This window comes from Podarcis melisellensis (genome assembly GCF_964234715.1).
Source record: "Podarcis melisellensis genome assembly, chromosome: 3".
Taxonomy (NCBI): Eukaryota; Metazoa; Chordata; class Lepidosauria; order Squamata; family Lacertidae; genus Podarcis; species Podarcis melisellensis.
The window spans coordinates 120,183,261-120,210,534 of NC_138530.1; the positions used below are offsets into that span (position 1 = coordinate 120,183,261).

The following is a 27,274-nucleotide window of genomic DNA, read 5'->3' on the forward strand; positions in this document are numbered from 1 at the left end:
TCATGATAAGCTTGTGTCCCCCAGATCCCTTTCACCTGGGGGCCAGGTGTCCCCCATCTTATTATTATTTTTTTGTAAATAATTTTTATACATTTTCCAGTTTTAAAAAACCACACATATTAATAACCAGATCTTTCCACATTCAAAAACAAAAAACAATACAGCCAATTATATTATCCAAATTAATTAATTTCAGTGGGACTTCCCATGTTCTGGATTTCAAAAGCTAAATGCCCATCCTTTATTTTTCTGCTATCTTCTTTGTTACTTCACAATTTTCCAATCCTGATATTGACAATCTCCTCTCTCGATCAGTCAGCCACTGGTATAACTCACTATCTTGCTTTATTTGACCATTCCTTATTTCTATAATCACGCAGGGGGCTTTTTCCACATTGCTCTCAGTCTTAATATTTTGAAGCACAAAATGACCCCTCCTTTTTCTGCTGATTGTTGTTCTAATAGGCTCTGGGCTTCCATCCAGGGTTGAAATTAATTAGCGACTTCTCACTGTCTTTAATCTTTGGTGTTTCAAATGTACTGTAGGGGTGTACTTGGCAATCAGTAAGTCACACAAAGATAGTTGCGGTTTCCCTGTAAAAACCCACACCAGCTCTCCGGGCGCTCAGACAGCTGGCAGGCATCCAGAGTTCACCGCTACTCTCTTCTCAAACTGTATGTAACTGTATGCAATATTCCATGCAAGTAAATGCATCCTCTTTAAAGTACACCCCTTTTGAAATTCCAATAAAAAACTCTCCAATCTCCCCCCATTGAAGGAGGCTTTTTCTGATGATATCCTTTTTCTTACTGCGTCAGAGCTTTTACCGTCACCATCTTCCTTCTCAGCCTGAGCTGTTCTAACCATATCTGATCTTGCTCTGCCAATTTTGTATAGTTTAGCAGATTTTTCTTTTAACTCTTTCCATTCAGAACATGCCTGTTTTTTTGCCAAATCTTTTAATTTTTAGGAAACAGGGACTCCCGGCTGATGAGAGGGTTTGGAGGGTTGCCAAATTCGTGCCTTGGGCATCACCCAACATCCCTGCCTCCGCATCTTGTTGTGGAGCACATATAATGGACGGTTTGTAGGTGGCGCAGCCCCCCCCCCCAACTCTGGGGTAGGATAGTCAGGGTTATTTACCCTCATTTACCCTCAGGGGAATTACTGGCACGACTGGCTGTCCGATCTCTTAGGAAGCCGACATCTCTCTTTTTAAAAAAATAAATTTTTATTAAGTTTTACACAAATATCTCCAATTAACAATACCCAATTAACATATTTTTCTCTTTTGGACTTCCCTCAGCTTCTCTGACAATCATCCGTATTTGAATTTATTATCTATGCATTCCCAAAATTAATATCGCCTTTTAAGATACCTTTACAAACATATTTGCATTCTTACAATATTCCTTATTCTTTCACAAAGCTTCTTTAAAACCCACTAGCGTTGTTTGCTCATCACATACACTTTTCAAATACTCAGAAAATTTTCCCCAATCCTCAATGAACTTGTGATCTCGTTGATATCTTATTTTTCCAGTTAGTTTGTCCAGTTCTGCATAGTCCGTTAACTTCATTCTCCATTCTTCAAGCGTCGGTAATTCTTCCTGCTTCCATTTTGGGGCCATCAATATTCTCGCTGCAGTAGTTGCATACTGAAAGAGCTTATGATCCTTTCTATTTATTTAATTTCTTGTCATTCCTAAAAGAAAGGCTTCTGGTTTCTTTACAAAATTATATTTCAACATCTTCTTTAACTCACCAAATATCATCTCCCAAAACCCCCTTACTTTCTTGCATTCCCACCACACGTGAAAAAATGTTCCTTCTTTCTCTTCACATTTCCAACACTTATTACAACTTTTAAACATTTTTGCTAATACCATTTTCATAACATTTTCCTTTAAGGTGGTGCATTCTGTAAACTTCAGGTTATCATTCCATACTTTAGCCCAGTTTTCAAAATATATATTGTAACCAAAATCTCTGGCCCAGTGAATCATTACCGACTTAACTTCCTCGTCCATCGTATACCATTCCAATAACATTTTATACATTTTAGAGAATATCTTACAATCATTATTCACAATTTCTGTTTGAAATTTTGAGTCTTTTTCTATATAACCCTTCTCTTTCAACTCTTTTTTAAACATAAAATTTATCTGATAGTAGTGCAACCAATCAAATACATATTCTTTTACTTGTTCATATGGCTTCATTTTCCATTTCTCTCCCTCTTTAACCACCAATTCTCCATAAGTGATCTAGTTCCCTCTCATATTAGTTTTCTTAACACTCATAACCTCTAGTGGGGACAACCAGTGTGGAATTCCTGATTCCAATAAATTTGTACATCTATCCCATACTTCAATTAACGATCTTCGGAAGATGTGGTTTTCAAAAGCTCTATGACACTTCTTTTTCTCCAACCATAAGTACGTGTGCCACCCAAATTTGTTATCAAATCCTTCTAAATCCAATAATTTTGTATTCTTTAGTTTTATCCATTCTTTTAACCAACAGAGACATGATGCTTCATAGTAAAGTTTCAAGTCCTGCAGAGCAAAGCCTCCTCTTTCTTTTGCATCTGTTAATAACTTATATTGAATTCTTGGCTTTTTGCCCTGCCAGATATATCTTGAAATCACTCTTTGCCACTCTTTAAAGATCATTGTCCCCTTAAGTATCAGAATCATCTGAAATAAAAATAACATCTTTGGGAGTACACACATCTTAATTGTTGAAATTCTGCCCCAAAAGGATAATTTCAACCTTCCCCACACCTCCAAATCTTTCTTAATTCCATTCCATACCGGTATATAATTGTTCTGGAACAAATCAATATTTTTTGGGGTTAGCCATATTCCCAAGTATTTTACTTTTTTCGCTACTTCAATACCTATTTGTTGTTGCTTTACTTCTGCCGTAGCTTGATCCATATTTTTTGACATAACTTTAGTTTTTTTCCTATTTAATAAAAATTCTGCCACTTTAACAAATTGTTCAATTTCTTCTAATGGAAGCCGACATATCTCATTACCAGAACCCGGAAGTCAGGTGTCCCCCATCTTATATTAGTGTGGCTGCCTCATGGACTAGTTCTGGGTGGTAGTGAACAAATGGTCCCTGAAGAAGATCCTTCTAATGAAGCAGATGCAGAAGTGATGCTGGCATACGGACTGGCAGTATGCTGATGAGTGTACCCTGGGGGAAGGGGGCTAGAGTTTGACTTGGGAGAGGGGGCTAGTTATTTGTGGGGAACTGTACCTGCCCAGACACTAGATTGGTGTGCATCCTGTATCCTGTACAGTCATACCTCAGGATAAATGTGCTTCAAGTTAAGTATTTTTGTGTTGCACTCCGCCACGACCCAGAAGTAACGGAGCGTGTTACTTCCAGGTTTCGCCACGTGTGCAGGCTGTCAAAATGATGTCACGTGCATGTGCGGAAGCGGCGAAACGCAACCCACAGACACAGGTTGTGTTCGCTTCAGGATGCGAACGGGGCTCCAGAACGGATCCCATTTGCATCCCGAGGTACCACTGTGTTATCTTTGACAATAGATAGATAGATAGATAAATTTAACCCTAACCCTTTGGCTGAGAAGCACCCTGGACAGATGGGGGAGGCCTGTGTGGCCAATAGGGTGTCACCACCACTTCTTCCGCCCTCAGCAGTCGAACCTTGGGCAGCAGGGACCATGGTGGGAATGCATATAGCAGACCTGAAGGCCAATTCTCTGTTGGTGCATTCATCCCACAGCAACCCAGTGATCAGAAGCAGGAGAGGTTGTTTTGAGAGTACATTTCACATTGCTCCCTTGATGGGCCTCGTATCAGGTTATCATCTAAGCAGGGGTACAGCCATACTCCCAAAGTCCATACACACCAGAGCAACTAGGAGTTTGCAGAAGACTCTCCGAGAAGATTTGAGGCCAAACAGCAAAGCCCTGATTTGGAAATGTCTGTGGTTTGTGCCGTCCCCCTGTTTTCCATTCAGCATTCCACAGCTCTTGGAATGAGTCTGGAAAAGGCAGGGTAGCCAAACACTGCTGTCCATCTGGAAAGGTAGACTTGGCTCCTTTGGTTGCCTGTTTCCATGGGTTGTTCCTCAGGGAGTTCCAGGACTCTCCTGGCTTCTGATTGAAAATACCTTCCCTTCAGGGGTGACACTTTCAACTCTTCTTCAGTCAGCTTGCCTTTTTCCTTTCATCTGAGGCTGATAAGGGCTCAAAATCGGAGAAAATGTCCAGGGCGCCCACCACTTGCTGGCCCTGAGTCCTATTCCTCGCCCATCCCAAGTCCTTGGACGTTTGCTGCCTTTCTTTCGCTCCCTCGGGTGGGGAGACTTGGCATAGGCGCTGGAAGGAAGGAGAGGCGCAGGAGGGGTGGAGGAGGCAGAAGACGGCAGAATGGTGATTTCTTTCTTTTCTGCTTAATTTGCCTTGCCACCTGCTTGCGCTTTTGAGGGGTTCCTTATCTATTTTAAGAGCCCCGGAGCTTCCTCTACCCCAGGAAAAGCCAGATGAGAACCGTCCTCTTGGAGGGACTTACCCTGCCTCCGGCTGCCACTCTGGTCCCTGTCCTACGGCTTCTCCCCATTCCATCAAGAGTCTCTCGATGCCCGGCATGGCGCGGATGCCTTTTGCTCTGCGCAACCCGCCCCGAGCGAGCGCGAAAGGGACGGAGACTGAGTCGCCTCCCTGTCCGCTTGCCGCCGCTTCTGCCGCTGGATCGGACTCGGGATCGGGCTCACCGGCTTCGCGCCGGGCGGCTGCGATCAGCTCCCTCCCTCTCGCCCCGCCTGTCTTCCCCACCCAGCGACTGAATGCCGCCCCGCACAACTCCCGGGAAGGGGAGCCGGAGAGAGTCACGCGGCAAGACTGCTCTGAGGATCCTCACCCTGCCTGACCGACCGCTGGGAAAAGCCATCCCAGTCTCGTTACTGCCCTCCAGGATCCCTGGGGAGGGTGACGTTACAGATAATCAAATTTCCATTTTACCTCTTTCCAGATCCATAGAACTGCTTTTAAAATGTTTCAGAGTCACTTGTTGCCCTACAGTTTCAAGGACATTTTATTTTTTTCTTTAAATGATTTTTCTTTAGACAGCGTACCACTTCTGTGTTAAGTAGATGTCTCTTCATTTGCTTTGTACAGGAGCTAAAAAACTGCTAATTGTCTTCTCATTTGCACATCATATATTAGCAACTAGGAATGCAGTTGGCGCTGTGGTCTAAACCACTGAGCCTCTTGGGCTTACCGATCAGAAGGTCGGCGGTTCGAATCCCTGCAACGGGGTGAGCTCCCATTGCTTTGTCCCAGCTCCTGCCAACCTAGCAGTTCAAAAGCATAATAGTGCAAGTAGATAAATAAGTACTACTGTGGCGGGAAGGTAAACGGCGTTTCCGTGTGTTCTGATTTCCATCACGGTGTCCTGTTGCGCCAGAAGCGGTTTAGTCATTCTGGCCACATGACCTGGAAAGCTGTCTGTGGACAAACGCCAGCTCCCTCTGCCTGAAGAGAGATGAGCGCTGCAACACCATAGTCACCTTTGACTAGACTTAACTGTCCAGGGGTCCATTACCTTTTACTTTACCTTTATTAGCAACTGAGGCCAATAATGCATTCTTGAATATGAAACGTTGCGGATCTCTAACCTCTAACGTTGCGAATAAACGAATGCAGGCAATCAGACGGCAGCTGCATGTACTCACACAGCAAAATAGAAAGCCCTTCAGATGTATATAGAAATGGATAAGACATACTTACTGATCACTTCTCCCAGCTTATGAAAATGTGTTTTTGTTAAAATAATGCTACTTGCTAAAGCAGTCTCAAGGTGGGTTACGCTATAATAAATAATATGTTAAAATCAATTAAAAACCTTTTATGTTGCAAATCCTGGGAAACAAGACACATAACAAGGGAGAATATAATGAAATAATTGCTTTTAATTTCAAAAAGTCAGGCCATTCATGTTTTTATCCTCTCTATATAAGATATTCCGCTCTATGTGTTCCTTGTCTAAAAGCTCCCACTCCCTGAATCCATTAAAAATGAGAAAAAGGCACCTTGGAGATACTTAGAGATACTTGTGCCCCTGCTGCCATTTCACATGTTTTGTTGCTCAGGCGTGCTCTGGTCCATGGGGTCACGAAGAGTCGGACACGACTAAATGACTAAACAACAACAAATTAGTGTTGAAAACTGAAATTTAGATTTAAATCCTAATGAAGTCAAGCTGTAGTTCAGTTATATATTCTGTATAAACTCTTGATTTATTTATTTATTACAGTAGCAGAATAACTAAATTTATATCAACTGATTTGTCATGCTGTTCTCAGAGTGATTCTCACATACTTCAGATGTGGTAGAAAGAGACAAAAGCAACATTTTTATGCTTTCTAGGACAACTGGGACCATTAGGAGAGAAGGGAACTGCAGGGGATCCTGGCACACCAGGAATGCCAGGGAAGGATGGGGAGCCTGGTCTACCTGGACAAGCAGGTATGAAACCCTGACTTCCTTTTTATCACTAATGTGAAGCCTCTGCGTGTGACTACTAATTACAGTTTTACTTTTATAGCATTGCTGGCCTCTTTCATAATCTAGCAGGCACCTTTACATTGTATTTTAATGAGTCATGTAGTTCAATATATTTTTTAATATCCCCTTTCCATTTTAGGGCCAAAAGGGGACCAAGGCCCTCCAGGATACCAGGGTGAACCAGGAGCTCCTGGACAGAAGGGGTCCATGGGAGAAATGGGTCTCCCAGGTAATATTAACTTTGGCTATTTGGATACATCAGCTAACTTCCCACCCATTTCCCAGTAACCAAAATGTTCAGATTAGTTTTAACACATTACTGTATGTTACTTTTAAGAAAGAAAAATATAATATAACCCAAACTTTTATTTTTAGGACCATCAGGAGAAAAGGGTGTGCAAGGCCTTCCTGGTGAGGCAGGGAAACATGGGTTACCTGGAGCAAAAGGTGTGAAAGGTGAAAAAGGGCAGGCTGGGCTTCCAGGAATTGGCTTCCCCGGGGCTCCTGGTGAGAAGGTATCCATCCACAGTTGTTCATAAACTATGTTAAATATCCTAAACAATGTAAAGGTTTCTGTGCACAATGCATCTCTTTCTGATTCCAAGGCATAAGACTGATGTGCAAGAGTACGGGCTGTATTCAAAACAATTGTTGAGGATAGAAGGGCATTTGCATTGGAAGCTGCCTTCTCCCAAAAAGCATTGGTCTCAGGGGTTTTCAACCAGTGTGCCATGGCACCCTGGGGTGCCTTGAATGATAGTCAGGGGTGCTGCAGGCAACACTAGACTCTGTCCCTCTTTCCTTCCCTCCCTCCTCTGATGCCCTCTTGCTTTTCTGCCTTCCAAAGGTTTGTGTGGCTGTTTGTTGCTGCAGCCCTGGCTATAAGCTCCCCAGGCGAATGGTGCCTCCGGGGCTGGCCAGGAGGTGCTAGTTCCCAGGAGCTGAGGCGCCCAGAAATTTAAAAGGCACTAGCTTTTATGAACATGCAAAATTTAGTTCTTTTCATCTGCACATTACAATGGAGCTATGTATAATATTAGTCCACTTCTCTGCTTCAGAATTGTATTGGGAAGTGTTTTGCAGTGAAGAAATGGGTGGTGGCGGTGGGATGCTTTGCTCACCTAATGTTTTCCCCTTGAACTACCCCTAACTGCTTTTTCCCTTGAAGGGTTTGAGGTTAAACATGGACTCAAAGCCCCACAGTGATAAAAGAATCTGGGAAGCAAGTTTCAGGAGAAACTTCAGGATAATCGATTGGGGTGGGGGGTTAAGCAGCCCCGATCCGCCCTATTTCTCAACTGCATAAATCTCGTTCCTGAGGATGGTTTCATAGAATTGTAGAGTTGGAAGGGACCCCAAGGGTTATCTAGTCCAACCCACTGCAATGAAGGAGTCACTGCTAAAGCATCCCTGACAAACGGCCATCCAACCTTTGTTTAGAAACCTCCAATGAAGGAGAGTCTCCAACTTCCCAAGGGAGACCGTTCCACTGTCAAACAGCTCTTACCATCAGAAAGTTGAAATAAATAAAATAATAATAAAAAAATGTCCAGTAGCAACTTAGAGACCTACTAAGTGTGTTCTGCATAAGCTGTGTGCATGCACATTTCTTCAGATACGAAAAGCTTATTCCCAGAACAAACTTAGTTGGTCTCTAAGGTGCTACTGGACAATTTTTTATTTTTTTATTTTTTTAAACTGTGTCAGACCAACACGGCTATGTACCTGCATCAGAAAGTTCTCCCTGATATTTAGTTGGAATCTCCTTTCTTGTAACTTGAATCCATTGGTTCTAGTCCTACCCTCTGGAGCAGGAGAAAACAAGTTCCCCCTTCCATGTGTCAGCCCTTGAGATGTCTGAAATCTCTTTTCCAGGCTAAACATAACCACCTTCCTCATTGGTTCCAAGGGAGTCTGTTCTGCTTAGTTCCATAAAGTTCTTCCTAATATTTGGTCAGAATCTCTTTTCTTGTAATTTTAATCCCATCGTTCAGGACCTATTCTCTGGAGCAGCAGAAAATAAGCTTTCATTTATCTGAGTGTTTATTGTTTTATTTTTATTTTTATGTAATTTTGTGTCATACGCTCTAATGTAAACAAAGATATATCTCAGTGCAACCATTTTAAACAGTTAAAAGAGGAAAAGTAATAATAAACTATGTTACCAAAAAAAGAAAAAGCTTGCTTTATCTTCCATGTGATAGTCCTTCAGATATCTGAAGATGTCTATCATACCACTTGTCAGCCTCCTCTTCTCCAGGCTAAATGTACCCAACTCCCTGAAACATTCCTCATAAGTCATGGTTTCCAGACCTTTTATTATATTGGTTGTCCTCCTCTGCACATGTTCCAGTTTGTCAATATCCTTCTTAAACTATGTTCACTGGTGGAGAAAGGGGAGTGTGGCGGGTGCGGCCTGCCCCGGGTGTCATCCCTGAGGAGGGGTGACATCGCCGCAGGCTGCACCCCCCTTGGGACGCTTGCTGCCACTGGCACAACCCTCTGTGATGCTAGCCCCGCCCCCATCGCTCTGGGTACCTGCTAGTTCCGCCTCTGACTGTGTTGTCCAGAATTGGACCCAGGACCCAATATAGTCTGACCAAGGCAGAACAGAGCAGTACTACTACTTCCCTTGATCTGGACACTATATTTATGTTGATGCAGCCTAGAATAGCATTAGCTTTTTTGCTGCTGCATCACATTGTTTACTCATGTTAAGGTTGTGGTCTGCTAAGACCCCCTCAATCCTTTTCACATGTGTCACCCAAGTGAAGTACATTTTGTTAGTTTTGGCCCAGTTCTCCATTCTTTTAAGGTCATTTTGAAAACTCCCAGTTTAGTGTCATCTGCAAATTTGATGAGCATCCCCCCTAGTCCTTCTTCAGGGTTGGTTTGTAGTGGAGAGGCAGCTGGCATGCTAACTGTACTTACAGTTGGGCTGTAAAACATAGTTTTTATCTTAGTGTAACTACAGTGAGTTCAGACATTAGATATGAATACTATAATGATTTTAGAATGCATATTGTAATTGTTAATTTTTTGCAGAATTTACTGTTCATTTTTCTACCCTACAGGGAGACCCAGGAAAGACAGGTATTCCTGGCGTGCCTGGAGAGAAAGGTGAAAGAGGTGTTCCAGGAATTCCAGGCATCCCTGGCTCCCCAGGTGCCAAAGGGCTACCAGGTCTTCAGGGTTCTCCAGGTAAGTGATCCAAAGCTTCTTTCAGTATTTTATGATAAAGCTAAGCCTAGTAAGTACTCAGCTGACAACACTAAAACCTTATATTTCTTTATTATAAAGGTATTCCAGGAATCCCAGGTGAAAAAGGTGGAAAGGGATTACCAGGCTTAGATGGTTTTCCTGGCTTAAAAGGAGAAAAAGGTAAATAAATAATATTTTTGAAGTCAAAATTGCTATTTCACTCTAAAAACAGCAACATAATGGTTACTCTTTGTGATTTACACAGCATTTTTAAAAAATTGATGTTAAGGGCATGTGGATTTTTAAAATTAGAAGGCAAAAATATAATTTGACAAGTATGTTAGACGTTCAACAACAGAGATAATTCAGTGTATAATTTAAGAGTGAATTCTGTTTTCAATAAACCAGCTAATGGGGTAAATTAGGGAGGTTCTGTCTTTCCTACTTTATGCTTTCCTGTTTCTTTCTCTTAAAATTATACAATATTTTTGTTCAATTCCCTCAGTAAAATGTTATCAGAATTTCTTTTCTCTAAGGATTTCAGCTGCCTTATTTAAGTGACTTTGCTAACAAAAGAAAGCAAAGCTTTGCAAGCCAAGCTTATGGAACTCTTCTGTGTTGCAGTTCTGGCTTTATATAACATAATTATGGACCATATTAGCCCATATTGGGAACAGATTTAATAATGCCTAAGAGCCTTAAAAAGTGGATAAGATGATAATCAGATGCTTCAATAGATGACCGGCACATTCTCATAATTGCAAGGAAAGGCAGTAGCACTCTGGGCAGCTCCATGCAGGGCTCAGGGTGGAGACTCCACAAGACTTGGATAGTTAACCCTTTTCTGCTTGAGGGCCACATTGAGGATTTACCACACCTCTGTGGGCTGCATGCCAGCAGACATACACCACTGGGGGGGACGGGGATGCACACACTGGATAAGACAGGCAGTTTTCACCCCTCTCTCCACACATAGAGAGACGGGTCCATAAGAGCAATTCAAATCATATCTATTCAGAAATAATTATATTCAGTAGAGCTTTCTGCTAGACAAAAGATGTAAACCTGTGTTGCTGAGGTGTGTGGAAAGGGAGCAGAATTGGCAATCTTTAGCAGAGGACAGTACTTTTCAGGTACAGTAGACTCACAACGTATACAGGGGTTATGTTCCAGGGTGTGTATGTGTGAGTGAGATCTCATGAGAGCTTCCCAGAGCTGGTAGGCAGGGTCTGCACCTTGCATAAAAACTCTTTCCACAGCAGGAAAATCCTGCACAAAAAGAGCTTTTAAGCTCTCCACTTTCCATGCATTTCATTTGTGTGATTTCAGCCAACTGGCTATTAACCACATAATACTAAAATTGCATAAGTCGCAGGTTCACTGTAAATAGTTAAAGAGAAATCAGCATTTTGAGACTTTTCTAAAGTGCTGTATATTTGAATAGAGCACAGCAAAGTAGTGCTAGTTAATCCCCAGCTGACTGCTTTTGCTAATTGCTTGGCCATTGCTCTTCTGTCTGTTTCCCACTGTGGTACCTTTGGCAACTATCACCAGTAATCATTAGTCTTCAACTTCAGAAGACATCACCATCAGTTCCCAAAACTGCACCCAGAAGCATCAACAGAGTGAATAGAACATTTTGGAGAGCACTTTGAAGCCTCAGTGCACAGGAAACTCCTGAAAGTAATCTGAGGGTGCTAGGTGAAACCCCAGGGGGGTTAGGAACAGCTTGAAACTGGGGGTTTTAAAAAATCACACACAGATATTCCACAGAAATGTTGGGGTGCCCCACAGGGTGCTTCAAAAGTATTGGAGGGCTTTGTATGGCCCATGGGCTGCAGGTCCACGAGAGGTAGACTGTCTTGTTGTAACCCACTCTAGGAGCCTTCTTGGATGAATAATAAAATAATATAAATACTGCTTTCATCCTCAGGCTCAGTTGCTAGCTTCAGTGACAGGAGCCTCTTGTTTAAAGGACCCCTGCCTGTTGACTGGGGAAGAGGATAGACTGTGCTTCCACTAGGGCTTTTGTGCTGGGGCATTCTTGAGTCAGAGGACAGCAACATGGCATTCGCCGGCCAGAGAGTTACAGGCACATAAAAACATGACATGCACATTCCACTTGCGCTTGACCATATTTACGCATGTTGCTGCAAAATTAATAAATTATATTAACCAGGGAATGGCACCAAAATGGTGCAAAAACAACTCATTATGAAAGCATTGTGGAACGAAGCTTGTCATTTCAAGAAATCAAGCCTTGAAGACTTGTGTTGGACATTTGAAAGCAGAGAATTGCAACCTGTGCTGCTAACAAGTGATGCCACCCCTGACTCCTTCAAAAATATTAATCTTTCTGGATGCCAGAAGGGATGTGGAACTCCTTGGTGCAAGTGTAAAAACAGCAAAATGACATGTGCCACAAACTGTAAATGTTACATTGCAGTTAGTACATGTGTAAGATCTGTGGACTCAACTTCAGCTTCAGAGCTCAACGGTGTTGCAGATCAAATTTGTAGATGTAGCAAAATGTATTGATTGAAAGTAAGAAAATTTATTTTAACTGCAGTGTCCTGTTTTATAATCTTCTTATCAAAATACCATTCATGATTTGGCACGTTAATATGCTCATGTGAGCCAGAAAAAGGGTTTTGCAGGAAAGCCAACTTTGTACATGTGCAGAGATTTTTGAAAATTGTGTAAGTCACAATTTTTTGTAATAACAAATAGTCTGTCTTTTCTGAAAAATGAATATGTTCACAATTTTTCAAGATAGCAATAAAGTTAGGCAACAGAAAAATTGGCAACCTACATTTTAAGATTCAGAACACTTTCTTGATGAACAGACACCATTTCTTCTTGTTGTTGTTTATACACCATCCTTTATCTGAAGATCACCGGGCGGTTTACATTATAAAAACACATAACATAATAATAATTTTAAAAATCAATAACTCAGACACCCTGACACATTTAAAAGACCGTAGGTTTTTTAATCAGCCAAAGCCCTGGGCAAATAATGTTTCCACTTGGTCCACTGGGCACCACAGTTCAAGAAGGACACTGACAAACTGGAACGTGTCCAGAGGAGGGCAACCAAAATGGTCAAAGGCCTGGAAACGATGCCTTATGAGGAACGGCTAAGGGAGCTGGGCATGTTTAGCCTGGAGAAGAGGAGTTAAGGGGTGATATGATAACCATGTTCAAATATATAAAAGGATGTCACATAGAGGAGGGAGAAAGGTTGTTTTCTGCTGCTCCAGAGAAGCAGACACGGAGCAATGGATCCAAACTACAAGAAAGAAGATTGCACCTAAACATTAGGAAGAACTTCCTGACAGTAAGAGCTGTTCAACAGTGGAATTTGCTGCCAAGGAGTGTGGTGGAGTCTCCTTCTTTGGAGGTCTTTAAGCTTGACAACCATATGTCAGGAGTGCTCTGATGGTGTTTCCTGCTTGGCAGGGGGTTGGACTCGATGGCCCTTGTGGTCTCTTCCAACTCTATGATTCTATGATTCTATGGTGCCTGAAGATATGAAATGGAGATGACAGGCAAGCTTCGCTGCGGAGAGCATCCCACCAGTGGGGAGCCATGGCAGAAAAGCCCCAGGTCTGTTCATATGGGGAGAGATGGTCCTTGAAGTGTTGCAGTCCTGAGCCATTTAAGCCTTCATAAGTCAAAACCAGCATTTTTAATCTGGCCAGGATAGGTGCCCCAGTGAGCAGCCTGCCCATTGAATTCTGCACCAGCTGTTTCCACGATTCCACCATTTTGTTCCTCAAAATTTGTCTGTTTATCTTTTGCAGGTGACCTTGGGCCTGAAGGTCCCCCAGGAGCTCCTGGAGAAAGGGGCCAGCCAGGACACGATGGAATCCCAGGCTCACCTGGTGCAAAGGGTGACCCAGGTGAGATATTTCTCTTCTTTTTCTTCTAGTATGTAATATTTTTACCACAGTAGATGCCTGATCATATACTTTAAACAAATCTTAATATATATTTTTAAGCAAGTGAAGATTGATGTTTTAGCCCTGCCAGTATCCTGAGGGATGGCAGGATACCCAGTGAATTGTTCAGATTCTGGGGACAATCTAGAAAATTTAAACACAATTAACTTCCTCTAGATGCTACTCAGTATGTACACTGCAAATGCAACTATTTTTAACTGTTCAAATGAAAGTACGCTTTACACAGGGACCCGTGTACATGGCCACAAAATACCTCTTCAATTTTTAGGGATGGACAGCTAGAGCTTGACTATATAGGAATATGATAAACTCCACAGCAGTGATTCATGTGGCAAAATGATTATTGAAATGGTTTTGTCCTTGGCAAAATGTGCAAAAAATGAAATTAAATAAAACTGCCACAGAAACTTGTATACACACGTCCTTATCTAGAAAGATTATCTTTGATAGGTTGAAGTATGGGTTGTTTTTTCACTGTTCATGCTATTATTTCTACTTATAATAGAGTTTCCAGCGCAGCTGACATATTCCTTTGTGGCGGTTGGGAATGGTCACCTAAATTAATGTACTACCCACTGGCAAAGGAAGAGGAGTGCGGGGGAGCGCATTGCCCCCAGCAGCGCGATCCCGGTGGGGTGCCATCGCGGCTGCCCCCCACTTGTGCTGAGCGCCACACCCCTGCAAGCAGTGTGCCACACCCCCGCCTGCTCTCCACCCCCCGGTGCCAGAGCATGAGGCTCCACCACTGGCACTACCCCAAGTCTTCTTGGTACCTTTTATGAACTCCAACCCAACTGAAGGGGGGTTTTCTTTCTCTTGTCTGTCCCCTGCTTTGGTTGAGCCAGCAAGTGAAAGGAGCTCTAATGTATCCATTAGCTTTGCTCCTATCTTCATTCCCCTCAACTCTGGATGTTTCCTCTGCAGCAGTGGCAGACTTTGGGTTCTCAAATTTCAGCAGCACCCTGTGTGACACTAAGAGACTGCTCGCCCCACCACCTCTGGCACTCTGTTCTACAGCTTTGTTGTGGTGCCCCGTGCAGCATGGCACCTAGTGTGGTTGAATCGGTTGTGCTGCTGTAAAATCACCTCTGCCTGCAGCTGCAGAGTACACACCTTCTATGGCCTCACTTTTCACTCAGATCTATTTCCCTGTATCCCTGTATTTTGCTGTATTCTCCCCCTGGTTGCCTGGTTGCTTGCCTTCCTCTCTCTGACAGTCCCCAGAGATGTGGGTAGAGAAATATGAGTTCCGTAATGCTCCCCCATTCTCCTCCATGCTGTGTCCAGGCAAGACTTCTGGCCTACAAAAAGTGAAGAAAGGGCCAGAGAGAGACACTGTGAAAGTCTAACACAGTAATATAAGCTGGAGAAATAGAATTCCCAACTTCTTCCCACCCTAAATACTACAGTTTGCTCAGTTTAAGAACCCAGCAGGATTGGGGTGGGTGGGTGATAGATCCTTATACCTTGCTTTCAGTCACATAAAACAGCTTTTGCATGTGAGGCTGCAGTTCCTAAATCTTGTCTCCCTCTTGCTGTTCTAGCTTCTGGCTTAGCCACACACAGCCTCTTCAGGGCAGCGGGATGAAGGCTCTCCCTGCCCTGAAGAGGCTTCACACGGCTATCCCAGAAGCCAGAACAATGAGAGGGATCACTGCACAGCAATCCCTCTTGCTGTTCTGGCTTCTGGGATTCATAATATATTTTTTTCTTGTTTTCCTCCTCCAAAAACTAAGTGCGTCTTATGGTCTGGTGCGTCTTATAAAGCAAAAAATACAGTAGTTCATTTCTAATGTGTGAACCAGCATCAGGGGCTTTGATACAACAGTGAGATTTAATTTATGGAGAACATTTAAATTGCCTTACCTCGGTGCTACTATCTTCATCTTACAGGTATTCCTGGTAGAGGACTTCCTGGACTTCCAGGTGCAAAGGGAGAACGAGGTAATATAAATAACATCTCATGTAAAGCATACAGCCAAATAAAGAACCAGTTACATGCAAAACTAAAATATGATATATTTATTAGGCTGATGTGTCATCATAAAATAGGGAATAGCTTCATAGAGTGTGCATGCGTTGACACACTTGAAGATAATGACTGACTGATTTTAAAAGGCAGATTGCTGTCTGGAAAGCTGGGACATGAATAGGTTCTGTGAGACTCTTGGCAGGATCAGCTTTGTAAATAGAACATGTTGCCAAAGCAGTAGTTGTTGAGTTGCTGTGGTCTAGGGTTAGTTGTGGTATAGGATGTTAGATTGGGACCTGGGAGACCAGGGTCCAAATCTCCATTAAACCATGAAGTTCCCTGGGTGACCCTAGGCAACTCTCAGCCTAAACTACAGTACATGGAGGATGGGAGGAGCCATGTACGCCACCTTCTTTGAAGGAAAAGTGGGATATAAAAAAGCAAAAGAAAAGAAAGAAACACACCAAACACACCTGAGTACTCCACCCCTTGTTCATTTTTACACAAACTGCAATCCTCAACTGATGAGAAATTTAAGGGGTACCAGCACATACCTTGGGCTTGATTTCCTTAGAGTGACTGTAACTGGGGACTGTGTGATATATGGAGGGCTGTGATTTATTTCGAGGAGTGCTCCCCAATACCATAGCACTGGATCCTCACAGGAAGCAAGATCAGGCTTCCATGTCTTTCCATCTCCACCTCCAAGATGAGTCTGGCTATTATTCTTTCATATTCACCCTCCAACCAAGTGAGGAAGGAAAGCTGAGCTGCATTACCAAAACCATTCTCTCCTTCCAGAATTGCCTTGTCATTGACAGACAGCTCCTTAAACAAACAAGGGTCATTAACCAGTGGTGGCATCACCATCATCATCATCATCATCATTATTGCACTGCCTTTCATCCAAAGATCACAGGTGGTTTATTGAATTTATATACCGCCCTATACCCGGAGGTCTCAGGGCAGTTCACAGAAAAGATCAACAGAAAATCTACAGTACATATATATAATCAAAATAAAAACAACAACCCAATAACACACAACAACCAGAAAAGAGTCACATTTTAAAAGGGTATAGGATCTCAAACAGATCAACCAAAGGCCTGGTTAAAAAGGCACGTTTTTGCCTGGCATCTAAATATAATGAAAGCACGAGGCGAACTTCCCTGGGGAAAGCATTCCACAGATGGGGCCCATTTTCATTTTGCCACCCTCCGGACTTCTTGAGAAGGAGGCACATGAAGGAGGGCCTCAGAATATGATCTCAGGGTCCAGGTAAGTTCATATGGAAAGAGGCGTTCCTTGAGGTATTGCGGTCCTAAGTTGTTTAAGGCTTTATAGGTCAAAGCCAGCACATTGAATTGGGCTCAGAAACTAATTGGTAGCCAGTCGACCAGGATTGGTGTAATATGCTCAGACCATCTTGCTCCAGTGAGCTACCTTGCCACGTGGGGGATAGGATTGAGCCCTGCGGAACCCACATTGAAGGTTCCACAGGGCTGCAACCCTCTGGGAATGACCATCCAAGTAGGACTGGAACCACCGCAAAGTGGTGCCACCCATCCCTAGTTCAGAGAGTCGCTCCAGAAGGATACCATGGCCAATCGTATCAAAAGCCGCTGAGAGGCCGAGAAGAATTAACAGGGACTTGTTTCCTTGTCTCTCTCTCAACAGAGGTCATACAGGGCGAGCAGTTTCTGTGCCAAAACCATACCTAAACCGCGATTGAAATGGATCCCGAAAATCAGTTTCTTCCCAAAGCACCTGGATCTGGTCCACAACCACTCGCTCCAGAACCCTGCCCAGGAAAGGGAGATTAGCAACTGGCCGGTAGTTAGTTATGTTTTCTGAAACCAGGGAAGATTTTTAAGAAGCAGTTTTACCACTGCCTCCTTCAAACAGACAGGGACCTATCCCCTCGTAAAGAGGCATTGACCTCCCTGACCCAGCCAGCTGTTCCCTCCCTGCTAGTTTTTATCAGCCAAGAGGGGCAAGAGGGTCTGGGCACAAATGGTTGCCCTGACTGATCCAAGCACCTTGTCTACATCCTTGAGACTTACCAATTGAAATCCCTCCAACACAACAGGACTAGACTGTGCTCTGGCCACCCCATGAGATTCATCTGCTATAACAGCAGTCAAGATATTGGTGAATGCAAGCGATTTTATCCTCAAAATGCTTTGCAAACAAGACACAGCAAGCTATCACAGCAAGCTATCACCTTCTTTGGGCCAGCCTGTAAAAGGCCGGTACAACCGGAAGACATAATGAAGATGCAATGGAGGCAGCAAAGTATGCCTTCTTTGCTGACTTCACTGCCACTAGGTAGGCTCGATAATGAGCCCTTACCAGTGTTCGGTTTCATTCATTCAGATCTTTCCTCCACCTGCATTCAACTGTCTCCCAGCTTGCTTCCTTGCCCAAAGCTCTGGAGTACACCAGGGGGCCAATCGGGCTCTGTGAAGTGGTAGAGGGGGCACTCTGGGGCGATTGTGTCTTCCACTGGATTCCACTGTGAAATCCACTGGATCCATCAGCCTCCGAGGGCAGACCTTCCTAATAGGTCCCCTGCCCCTGCGGAGGGGAAAAGGTACTGATATCCTAAATCTCAACAGGAAGTGATTGACAAGGGACTGATGTCAATGTCCCCCACCTTCAAATCACCCTCTTCCTGCCTAGTCGAGAAAACAAGGTCCAGAGTGTGGCCTGCCATGTGTGTTGGGTCGGTGACATGTGGGGACAGCCCTATGGTTGTCATCATGGCCATGAGGTCCTGAGCTACCCCAGAGCCAGCTGCCTTGGCATGAATGTTGAAGTCTCCCAGAACCAGCAGTCTCTGAGTCCTCAATACCGCCTCCGAGACTAGCTCTGTCAACTCAAGCAGGGAAACTGCTGGGCAGCGAGGTGGATGGTAAACCAGAAGAATCCTAGTCTGTCCCCATTCCCCAAACCTAGAACACACACACTAGAACCCCCCCCCCCCCGGCCACTGGACAGAGAGCCTGGAGATAGAGAGAGAATCTCTATAGACCACAGCAACTCCCCATCTCCAACGCTTGAGTCTGGCCTGATGCTGCACTGAGTACCCAATTGGGCACAGCTGGGTGAGACCCACTCCACCCTGTTTCAGTGATACATGCCAGATCAGCCTCCTCATCATAATCAGATTATGGATGAGGGAGATTTTATTCTGGGCTGACCTGACATTCAACAGCAGCAGTCACAGACCCAAGGCCTGGCTGATATGACAACCACAATTCCCCAAGTTGGAGGAGGGACTAGCACAGTCACTAACATACCTCCCCCTACCCAGAACCACTGAAATTGGGCCTCCCCATGCTTCTCCCTTCCCACGCACATCCCACCAAGTACATATCCTTACAACCCAGTTAAAAACAGTTAAAGCACACAAAAAAGAATTTAAAAGGATATAAAAGCAGCAGTCCTTATAAAACCTGTCAGGGCCAGGTAGATAGAGGCAGGAGCAGGGCCCTCAGGCAGGAGGCACCCTGCCCTCAGGAGCAGGGTGGTTTACAACATAAAAACACAAATGACATAATAACAAACAAAAGTAAGACAATCTCTAGTGGTTCTGCTTGTTCTGTTCACCCTCTCCTCAACAAACTTCTCAACCTGGGAAATAGCCTTACTAGAAAAATTAACCAATAAACTGAAACTGACATGGGGACAAAGACACCTTTACCCCAGTATTGCTCCCCTTTATCACATACACATCCCAACAAGACAATGACAAAAATCCACCAATAGCATACAAATCAGTATGGCTAACCTGATCCAAAACACCCACCCACCCCACTCATACATGAAAACAAAGATCACCACAGCCAACCACAAACAAACAACCACACCCTAGGTCAACTCCAACTTTTCTCACCAACAAAGGAACACAAGTGAATAGCAGAGAAGCAACGCTGACACAAAACCCCACATATATTAAGTATAATAAAAACATCGCCACCCAACCCCAACCCCACTCACCTTTCCCCCCCCACCTCTTTCCCCCCTCTTCTTCCTAATGTCTCAACAAATGAAACTGATCTGTAAAAAATGTTACTTGGAAGAAAAGAGAGAGAGACGTTGCACATACTTTTGTAAACCAAGAAAAGATATAATAATAATAATAAGAATAATAAGAATAATAAGAATAATAAGAATAATGTCAACAACTTCTCAACCAAGAATCACAGGGTGTGAGGGACTCCTCAGGTGACATCTATACAAACTTTGATAAAGTTAAAACAAAAAAAAATCCTTCCAGTAGCACCTTAAAGACCAACTAAGTTAGTTCTTGGTATGAGCTTTCGTGTGCATGCACACTTCTTCGGATACACTGAAACAGAAGTTTCCAGACCCTTCTATATAGTGAGAAGGTGGGGAGGGGTATTACTCAGAAGGGTGGTGGGAATGGGTGATTGGCAGATAGCTGTGATGAGCCTGTTGACGACTCTTAACGACTGCAATAGGTCTTACAGGAAAAAGCAAGGGGTGAGAAGGTGAAAAATGGCTTTGTCATGTATAATGAGATAAGAATCCAATGTCTTTGTTCAGACCAGGTCTCTCCATGGTTTTAAGTTTGGTAATAAGTTGCAATTCAGCAGCTTCTCTTTCCAGTCTATTTCTGAAATTCCTTTGTAGTAAAACAGCTACTTTGAGATCTTGTATAGAATGTCCTGGGAGATTGAAGTGTTCTCCTACTGGTTTCTCTGTTTTGTGATTCCTGATGTCAGAGTTATGTCCGTTTATTCTTTGGCGTAAGGTTTGGCCTGTTTGTCCAATATAGAGAGCTGAAGGACACTGTTGGCATTTGATGGCATACATAATGTTAGACGATGAGCAATTAAATAGACCCGATATGGTATGTGTGATGTTGTTGGGGCCAGTAATGGTGTTGTCCGGGTGTATGTGGCAGCAAAGTTGGCATCTGGGTTTATTGCAGGCTCTGGTGCCAGTGTCCGTGTTAAGTCTGGTTGTAGTATTATTGTGGGTTAGGCAATGAAAGGTCTTCCTCCCAGAGCTTGAGAAAGAGAACTGTCATTGTCCAGGAGAGGTTGTAGATCTCTGATGATGCATTGTACTGTTTTAACTTGGGAGCTGTATGTGATGACTAGAGGTGTTCTGTTATTTTCTTTTTTGGGTCTGTCTTGCAGCAAGTTCTCTCTGGGTATCAGTCTGGCTCTGTTGATCTGTTGTCTAACTTCATCTGCTGGGTATTTTAGTTCTAAAAAGTTGTTGTGGGTAAAGACAAATTGGCAGAGTTTGGGGGCAAAGTCCGCTGTGGTTTTATCTGAAATGGTGTTCCTTATAGCTTGTAAACCATTGTTGTGTGGGATGTTGGTATACAGAGATTCCACATCCATAGTAGCTAGTATAGTATTGTTAGGAAGATTATTTAAAGATTGTATTTTTCTCAGAAAATCTGTGGTGTCACGTACATAGCTGGGAGCACTGATGGCATATGGTTTCAGAACAGAGTCCATATAACCGGAGACACCCACTGTAATAGTGCCAATACCTGAAATGATGGGGCGTCCTGGATTTCCTGGTTTGTGTATTTTAGGTAGAAGATAGAAAGTTCCTGGTCGAGGTTCTGTTGGTGTGTTTGTGAGGATCTGTTCTTGGATGTGTGGGGGTAGCTCCTTAACAATCTTGTTCAGTTCTTTTTTGTATTCTTGTGTGGGGTCTGAGTCCAATTTTATGTAAAAGGCGGTATTGGAAAGTTGTCTGTGAGCCTCCTGAATGTAGTCAGTTTTGTTCATGATGACGACAGCTCCACCTTTGTCCGCTTCTTTAATTATAATGTCTGGGTTGTTTCTGAGATTATCTATGGCTCTCCTTTCAGCATGGTTTAGATTTTGTTGTAAGCGATGGTGTTTTCTGGTCACATCTGTTTGGATTCTGTGGCGGAAGCAGTCAATATACAAGTCCAGTGTGGTATTGCGTCCATCAGGAGGGGTCCATGTGGAGTCCCTTTTTGTGTAACACTTTTTCGGTGGTAGTTGGTGGTCAGTGTTCTGTTGGGAGGGTGGTTGTTGTTCTCCATGTTATTCTAAAGCACCAAAGCTGCAGCAAGCAAAGGCTCTAGCAGCTCAGGCAGCTGCTTGTGGCTGGAAAGTCAGACAGGATGTTTGTGACTGTTGCCATGGGAACAAAGGGGCAGTCCATTCTGTACTGAGCACCGGATGTTAGCTCAGTGTGTGTGTCATATGACCCGTACTGGAAGTACATGGGAGGAGTCTATTCTAACTGCTATGGAGTGCAGACATGTTTTCTCTGTACTGATATGAAAGACAGGAATAAAAGATGTAAATAGATTTCTGTCTGCTTCTTTCCCCTCCCTGGGGGACACCAAAGGGGAGAGAGGAAGAACGGTGTGTTCCTCTCACACTTCTGGGAAGAATCGCCGAGACCTAGCTGCTTATCTGCCGGGAGTAGCAGCGGGGAGGTTGCCAAGGAATATCTGCCGGTGCCTGCGCTGTGGCGCATTCCTCTGACCGTGGCAGAATTCCAACACTCCAGTGGGTTGAGAGGTGTTGTGTTGTGAAGTTGTTGCTTGTTCTGCTTTGTCTTGTTGTTGTGTGTGTTGAAAATACTCCTTCAGGTGTAAACGGCGGAAAAAGTTGATAAAGTTGAAGAGGTCTGTTCCAGAGCTACAAACAACAGAACAGGCAGCTTTCTCTGTAGAGCGATAACACAGAATGGCTAAGGCATTGAAAGCATCCATGATTATCAGAGCACAGTTACACGCGCACCCACCCACCCACCCACCCACCCACACACACACACACACACCCTGCTAAGTTAAACTGTTTCCCCATCCCCAAAACAAGTTTCCAGTTAAATGTCACACTGGGCAACAATTTTTTACTTTTTGAATGTTGTCTAGATTTCTACAACTGATTTAGGGTATTTTTGCACTGCTGAATCAGGAAATGGCATCCGTTTCTCTCCATCAGGTCAGGTTTACTGTAAACTGAATGGTGGGCATTGATAAAGGTAAGTATGCGTAAATTGCATGTCGCTTCACCATTTTTCAAACTTCAGGGCTTCAACATCCGTTTCTTGGAACTCCTGGAATGCTCAGCGGCAGCGAGGTCTCTCTTCAGAGTCCAACAGTAATCAGCCATCGTGACTGCGTCCCAGCGACCCTGATACCTGGTCTCCATCTCTTTCATGTCCTGATGGAATCTCTCCCCCTGCTCGTCACTCATTGAACCCAGGTTCTCAGGAAACCGGTCCATATGTGAAAATAGGTAGTGCATCTTGACGCTCATGTTGCAGCCCAGGTTTCTGAAAGCAGTCAGCATGTTGTTGACAAGTTCTGTGTAGTTTCTGGCCTTATTGTTGCCCAGAAAGTTATTCACTGCCAGAACAAATGCCTTCCACGCTTCCAGTTCCACTTCGTTCATTGACTTTCCGAACTCTGGATCTCTGATGAGCTGACGGATCTGAGGACCGTCAAAGATGCCAGCTTTCAACTTCTCCATGGTCAATCCTGGAAAAGCCTGGCACAAGTAAGTGAAGCAGTCACCATCCTTGTCCAGAGCCTTGGTGAACTGCTTGATTAAGCCGAGCTTGATGTGCAGCGGTGGGAAGAGTATTCTGTCTCTGTCCACCAGAGGGTCGTTGATGACGTTCCTTTTTTTGCAAGGCACCAATTCCTCCCGCACAGGCCAGTCTTCTTCGTGTAATGCTGAGCACAGTCCCTACTATCCCACATACACAGAAAACATGGGTACTTCGTGAAGCCAGACTGTTGTCCCAACAAAAAGTTCACCATCTTCAGGTCAACACAAATAAACCACTTATGCTGATCCTAACCAATTTTCTCCAGCACATACTTCACCGCTTCATAGTTCTCCTTCAGTGTACTTGAGTGAGCCAGGGGTATAGAGGCAAACTGGTTGCCATTGTGTAGCAGAACACATTTCAGTGATCACTTGCTGCTGTCAATGAACAGTCTCCAATCTTTGGGTTCATACTGTGGCACTCCAAGCTTGAGCAGAAGCTGCGCAATATCTGCACAGTACACCAAGTCCTTCTCTTCCAAGAAAAAACGGAGGTTTTATGACTTCAAACTGATCCCTTTTCGACATAATCACCCAGAACTATCGGACCTGAATACTTCTTGTCATTAAAATAATCATTTCCAATCAAAACAATTATTCGACATGGCATTTTACCCCCACCAACTTCTTCTAAAATGCTCCACACAAGCGTACATGTGAACAAAAACGTAAAAAAAGACATGTGACCATAGCTCAAAAACTTGACCTGATTGAGCAAAACCAATGTGATTTTTGGATTCAGCACATCAGATTCGTCCTAAATCAACTGAAAAAACGCAGACAACAAATTTGTTGTTGACCAGTGTCATCTATTAAGCCTTCCATATTTTTTTCTTGGTCCTGACCAAGACTCAGTTTCAGACATTTACTAGTCTCCACACTTCATATGTCTAAGATAACGAGTTTCCTAAATGATTGTCATTTTAAATCTTAGGTGCAAAAGGAGATGTGGGCTCCCCTGGCTCCCCAGGTAGCCCAGGGATTCCTGGTACAAAGGGAGAAGCAGGATTTCCTGGCCCTCAGGGTCCTTCAGGCCAACCAGGTGTTCCTGGATTGCCAGGCAAAATTGGAGAGGGACCTAAGGGTGACCGGGGACCTCAAGGCCGACCTGGGCTTCAAGGTAAGAGTATTTATAGACAACCTTGTAAGTCAAACAGCTTAGTTCCCAAACATTTTGGCTTCCAAACGTTCTGTTCAACTTCCAAGGTACAACTGTACCTGTATGTGTTTTTACAAACTTAATGAACAATTAATGTACAATGATCGTCCAACAGTACTTATTCAAGAACAAAAAAAATTGAGTGAAAGAATTTCATGCTGGTCTATTCCCAAAATGGAAATGTTGATGTTATGCATCGTTGGAATTGAGGGGATGCTCATCAAATTTGCAGATGACACCAAACTGGGAGGAGTAGCTAATGCTGCAGAAGACAGAATCAGAATTCAGAATGACCTTAACAATGGGAGGACTGGGTCCAAGTTAACAAAATGAATTTCAGTAGGGACAGATGGAAGGTTCTGTACTTAGGCAGGAAGAACCAGGTGCCCAAATATAAGATGGGGGATCCCTGGCTTACTAGTAGTACATGTGAAAAGTACAACAGTATGGTACAGCAACAAAAAAGCTAATGCTATTCTAGGCTGTATCAACAGAAGTATAGTGTTCCAATCAAGGGAAGTAATAGTCACACTCTATTCTGCCTTGGTGAAACCACACCTGGAGTCCTGTGTCCAGTTCTGGGCATCGCAATTTAAGAAGGTTGTTGACAAGTTGGAATGTATGCAGAGGAGGGCAACGAAAATCACCAAGGGTCTGGAAGCCAAGCCTTATAAGGAACAATTGAGAGGGTTGGGTCTGTTTAGCTTGGAAAAGAGGAGGCTGGGAGCATGATAGCCATCTTTAAATATCTGAAGGGCTGCTACATGGAAGATGGAGCAAGCTTGTTTTCTCCTGGTCTGGATGGTAGGACTCGAATCAATGGCTTCAAGTTTTCAGAAAGGAGATTCTGACTAAACATCAAGAAGAACCTTCTGATGCTCAGAAAGGACTCCCTTGGGAAGGTGGTGAACTCTCCTACCTTGGAGGCTTTTAAGCAGAGGTTGGCTGGCCATCTGGCATGAATGATTTAGCTGTAATTCATGCATTTCAGGCAGTTAGACTAGATATCCAACTCTACAATTCTCTGGTTCTCTGATTCTATTATTTTAATTACAGAATGTCAAATGGCTTAAGAGTTTCTTTATTGTTATTTGGAAAGCAAAATGTATCAATGAATCTTTTTTTAATAGATAGATGTACATCTCAAATGCTGTTGTTTCCAGGTTCCACAAGATTATTGAAATGGAATTGTGAAAGTCGCATTCGTTTTGGATTTTGAAGTGTTTTATTGCTCCCGGGCACTTCTTTGGTTTTACCTTGGGCATAGTCAGCCATTATTTGGCCAGGCTCATTTGTTTTCTTCTAACAACATTGCCCATAAGTAACTTTTCCATTCCTGTTTTAGGACTTCCTGGGCCACAAGGCTCTCCAGGTGCTCCAGGATTACAAGGAGTCAAAGGAGAAAAAGGAAGCCCAGGATGGCCAGGAACACCAGGAAGACCTGGACTCAAAGGTGACCAGGGGCAGCAAGGAATCCCTGTAAGTCACTTTCAGGAGTACTGTATTAATGGATTTATCTGTTATTACATAATGAAATAGTGTTTGTTAATTTGTTCATTTCATTTACTAGATTAATTGGTTCTGAATTAATTTTCAAACCAGTATATATGTGTTTTAAAAATGTACTCCCCTGTACTAAATAGTTGCTGAAGTGGGCACATGCTGGAGCAACAGGTTGAGTCCAGTGCTCAACTTCCTGCACTTCCCACCCCCCATTGAACCTTCAAATTTGTTACAAGTACCAGTAAGCAAGACTGCCTAGCACATCTGGGACCAGGAGCAAGGATTATGACCTTACCTATTTCTCTTATTCTCTCTCATGCATTTTGAAAAAGGCATGGCCCCAAATCAATCTCTAAACATGGTAGCTAAGGTGGAAAAAGGAGGAAATGACAAAATGGTCCTTCAAAGATTGCCAACCTGCATGCTGACCTTATCAAGAATGGCGGGGGGGATGGTGACATCATCAACCAAGATGGTGCCTTGAATCGCCGCCGAGCTCCTTCCTGAGAACAATAACCAGCACAAACCGAGACAATGACGAGTAAACATTTTAAAAATAATCCCCCCTGTTAGGACAGCTTTAGCAAGTCTGGATTGCTAAAAGGGACCTAGATCCATGGATTTCACTACCTTTGAAAGAATCTCCCTCAGGCACAGGCCAAGCAATGGCAGACCCCAAAATGGCTGCCAAAGCTTCCAAAAATGAAAAAGCAGAAGCAGGGAAACTGATAGGCCTTGAAAATAGGTAAAGAGACGTCTGACCATTTGGTCCAGTCGTGGCCAACTCTGGGGTTGCAGAGCTCATCTCGCCTTACTGGCCAAGGGAGCCGGCGTACAGCTTCCGGGTCATGTGGCCAGCATGACTAAGCCGCTTCGAGCAGCGCACGGAAACGCCATTTATCTTCCCGCCAGAGCGGTACCTATTTATCTACTTGCACTTTGACGTGCTTTTGAACTGCTAGGTTGACAGGAGCAGGGACCGAGCAATGGGACCTCACCCCGTTGCAGGGATTTGAACCACCAACCTTCTGATCAGCAAGTGCTAGGCTCTGTGGTTTACCCCACAGCGCCACTCGCGTCCCTGGCCTTGAAAATGCACAAGGCCTAGTAGCCCTAATCAGGAAGGAATTAGCCCAAGACTGGGCAAAAGCACTCCTCTCACTGAGGGAAGACATTGCTAAATTAACTGAGACTGTGAATGATGTTAAAACTACAGCAAACACAGCAATGGAATTAAGCTTGAAAAATAAAACATCTATTATGACTCTGAAACGCTCGCAAGCAGACCTTAGAATCCAACTGGAAGACTGTCAAGATCGGGGGAAAGGAAACTT

At 43.7% G+C, this 27,274-nt stretch overlaps 1 protein-coding gene and 1 long non-coding RNA gene across 4 annotated transcripts in view; one reads left to right on the plus strand and one right to left on the minus strand.

The window, feature by feature from the left end:
• The window catches only part of COL4A1 (collagen type IV alpha 1 chain), a 149,749-nt gene that overhangs the window by 101,438 nt on the left and 21,037 nt on the right, over positions 1-27,274 (plus strand). For all 3 annotated transcript variants that reach the window (XM_081905937.1, XM_081905936.1, XM_081905935.1), the window contains exons 35-43: positions 6,414-6,512; positions 6,691-6,780; positions 6,927-7,066; positions 9,626-9,752; positions 9,852-9,932; positions 13,559-13,657; positions 15,611-15,661; positions 24,213-24,398; positions 25,783-25,916. In XM_081905937.1, coding sequence (XP_081762063.1) covers positions 6,414-6,512; positions 6,691-6,780; positions 6,927-7,066; positions 9,626-9,752; positions 9,852-9,932; positions 13,559-13,657; positions 15,611-15,661; positions 24,213-24,398; positions 25,783-25,916 — 1,007 coding nt within the window. The remainder of the gene's footprint in view (positions 1-6,413; positions 6,513-6,690; positions 6,781-6,926; positions 7,067-9,625; positions 9,753-9,851; positions 9,933-13,558; positions 13,658-15,610; positions 15,662-24,212; positions 24,399-25,782; positions 25,917-27,274) is intronic.
• On the minus strand, positions 13,664-15,669 carry LOC309367351. The gene is made up of 3 exons (XR_014167071.1): positions 15,584-15,669; positions 14,831-15,018; positions 13,664-13,840 (listed from the first exon to the last, which is right to left on the minus strand). It is a non-coding gene; the product is annotated as an uncharacterized lncRNA (long non-coding RNA).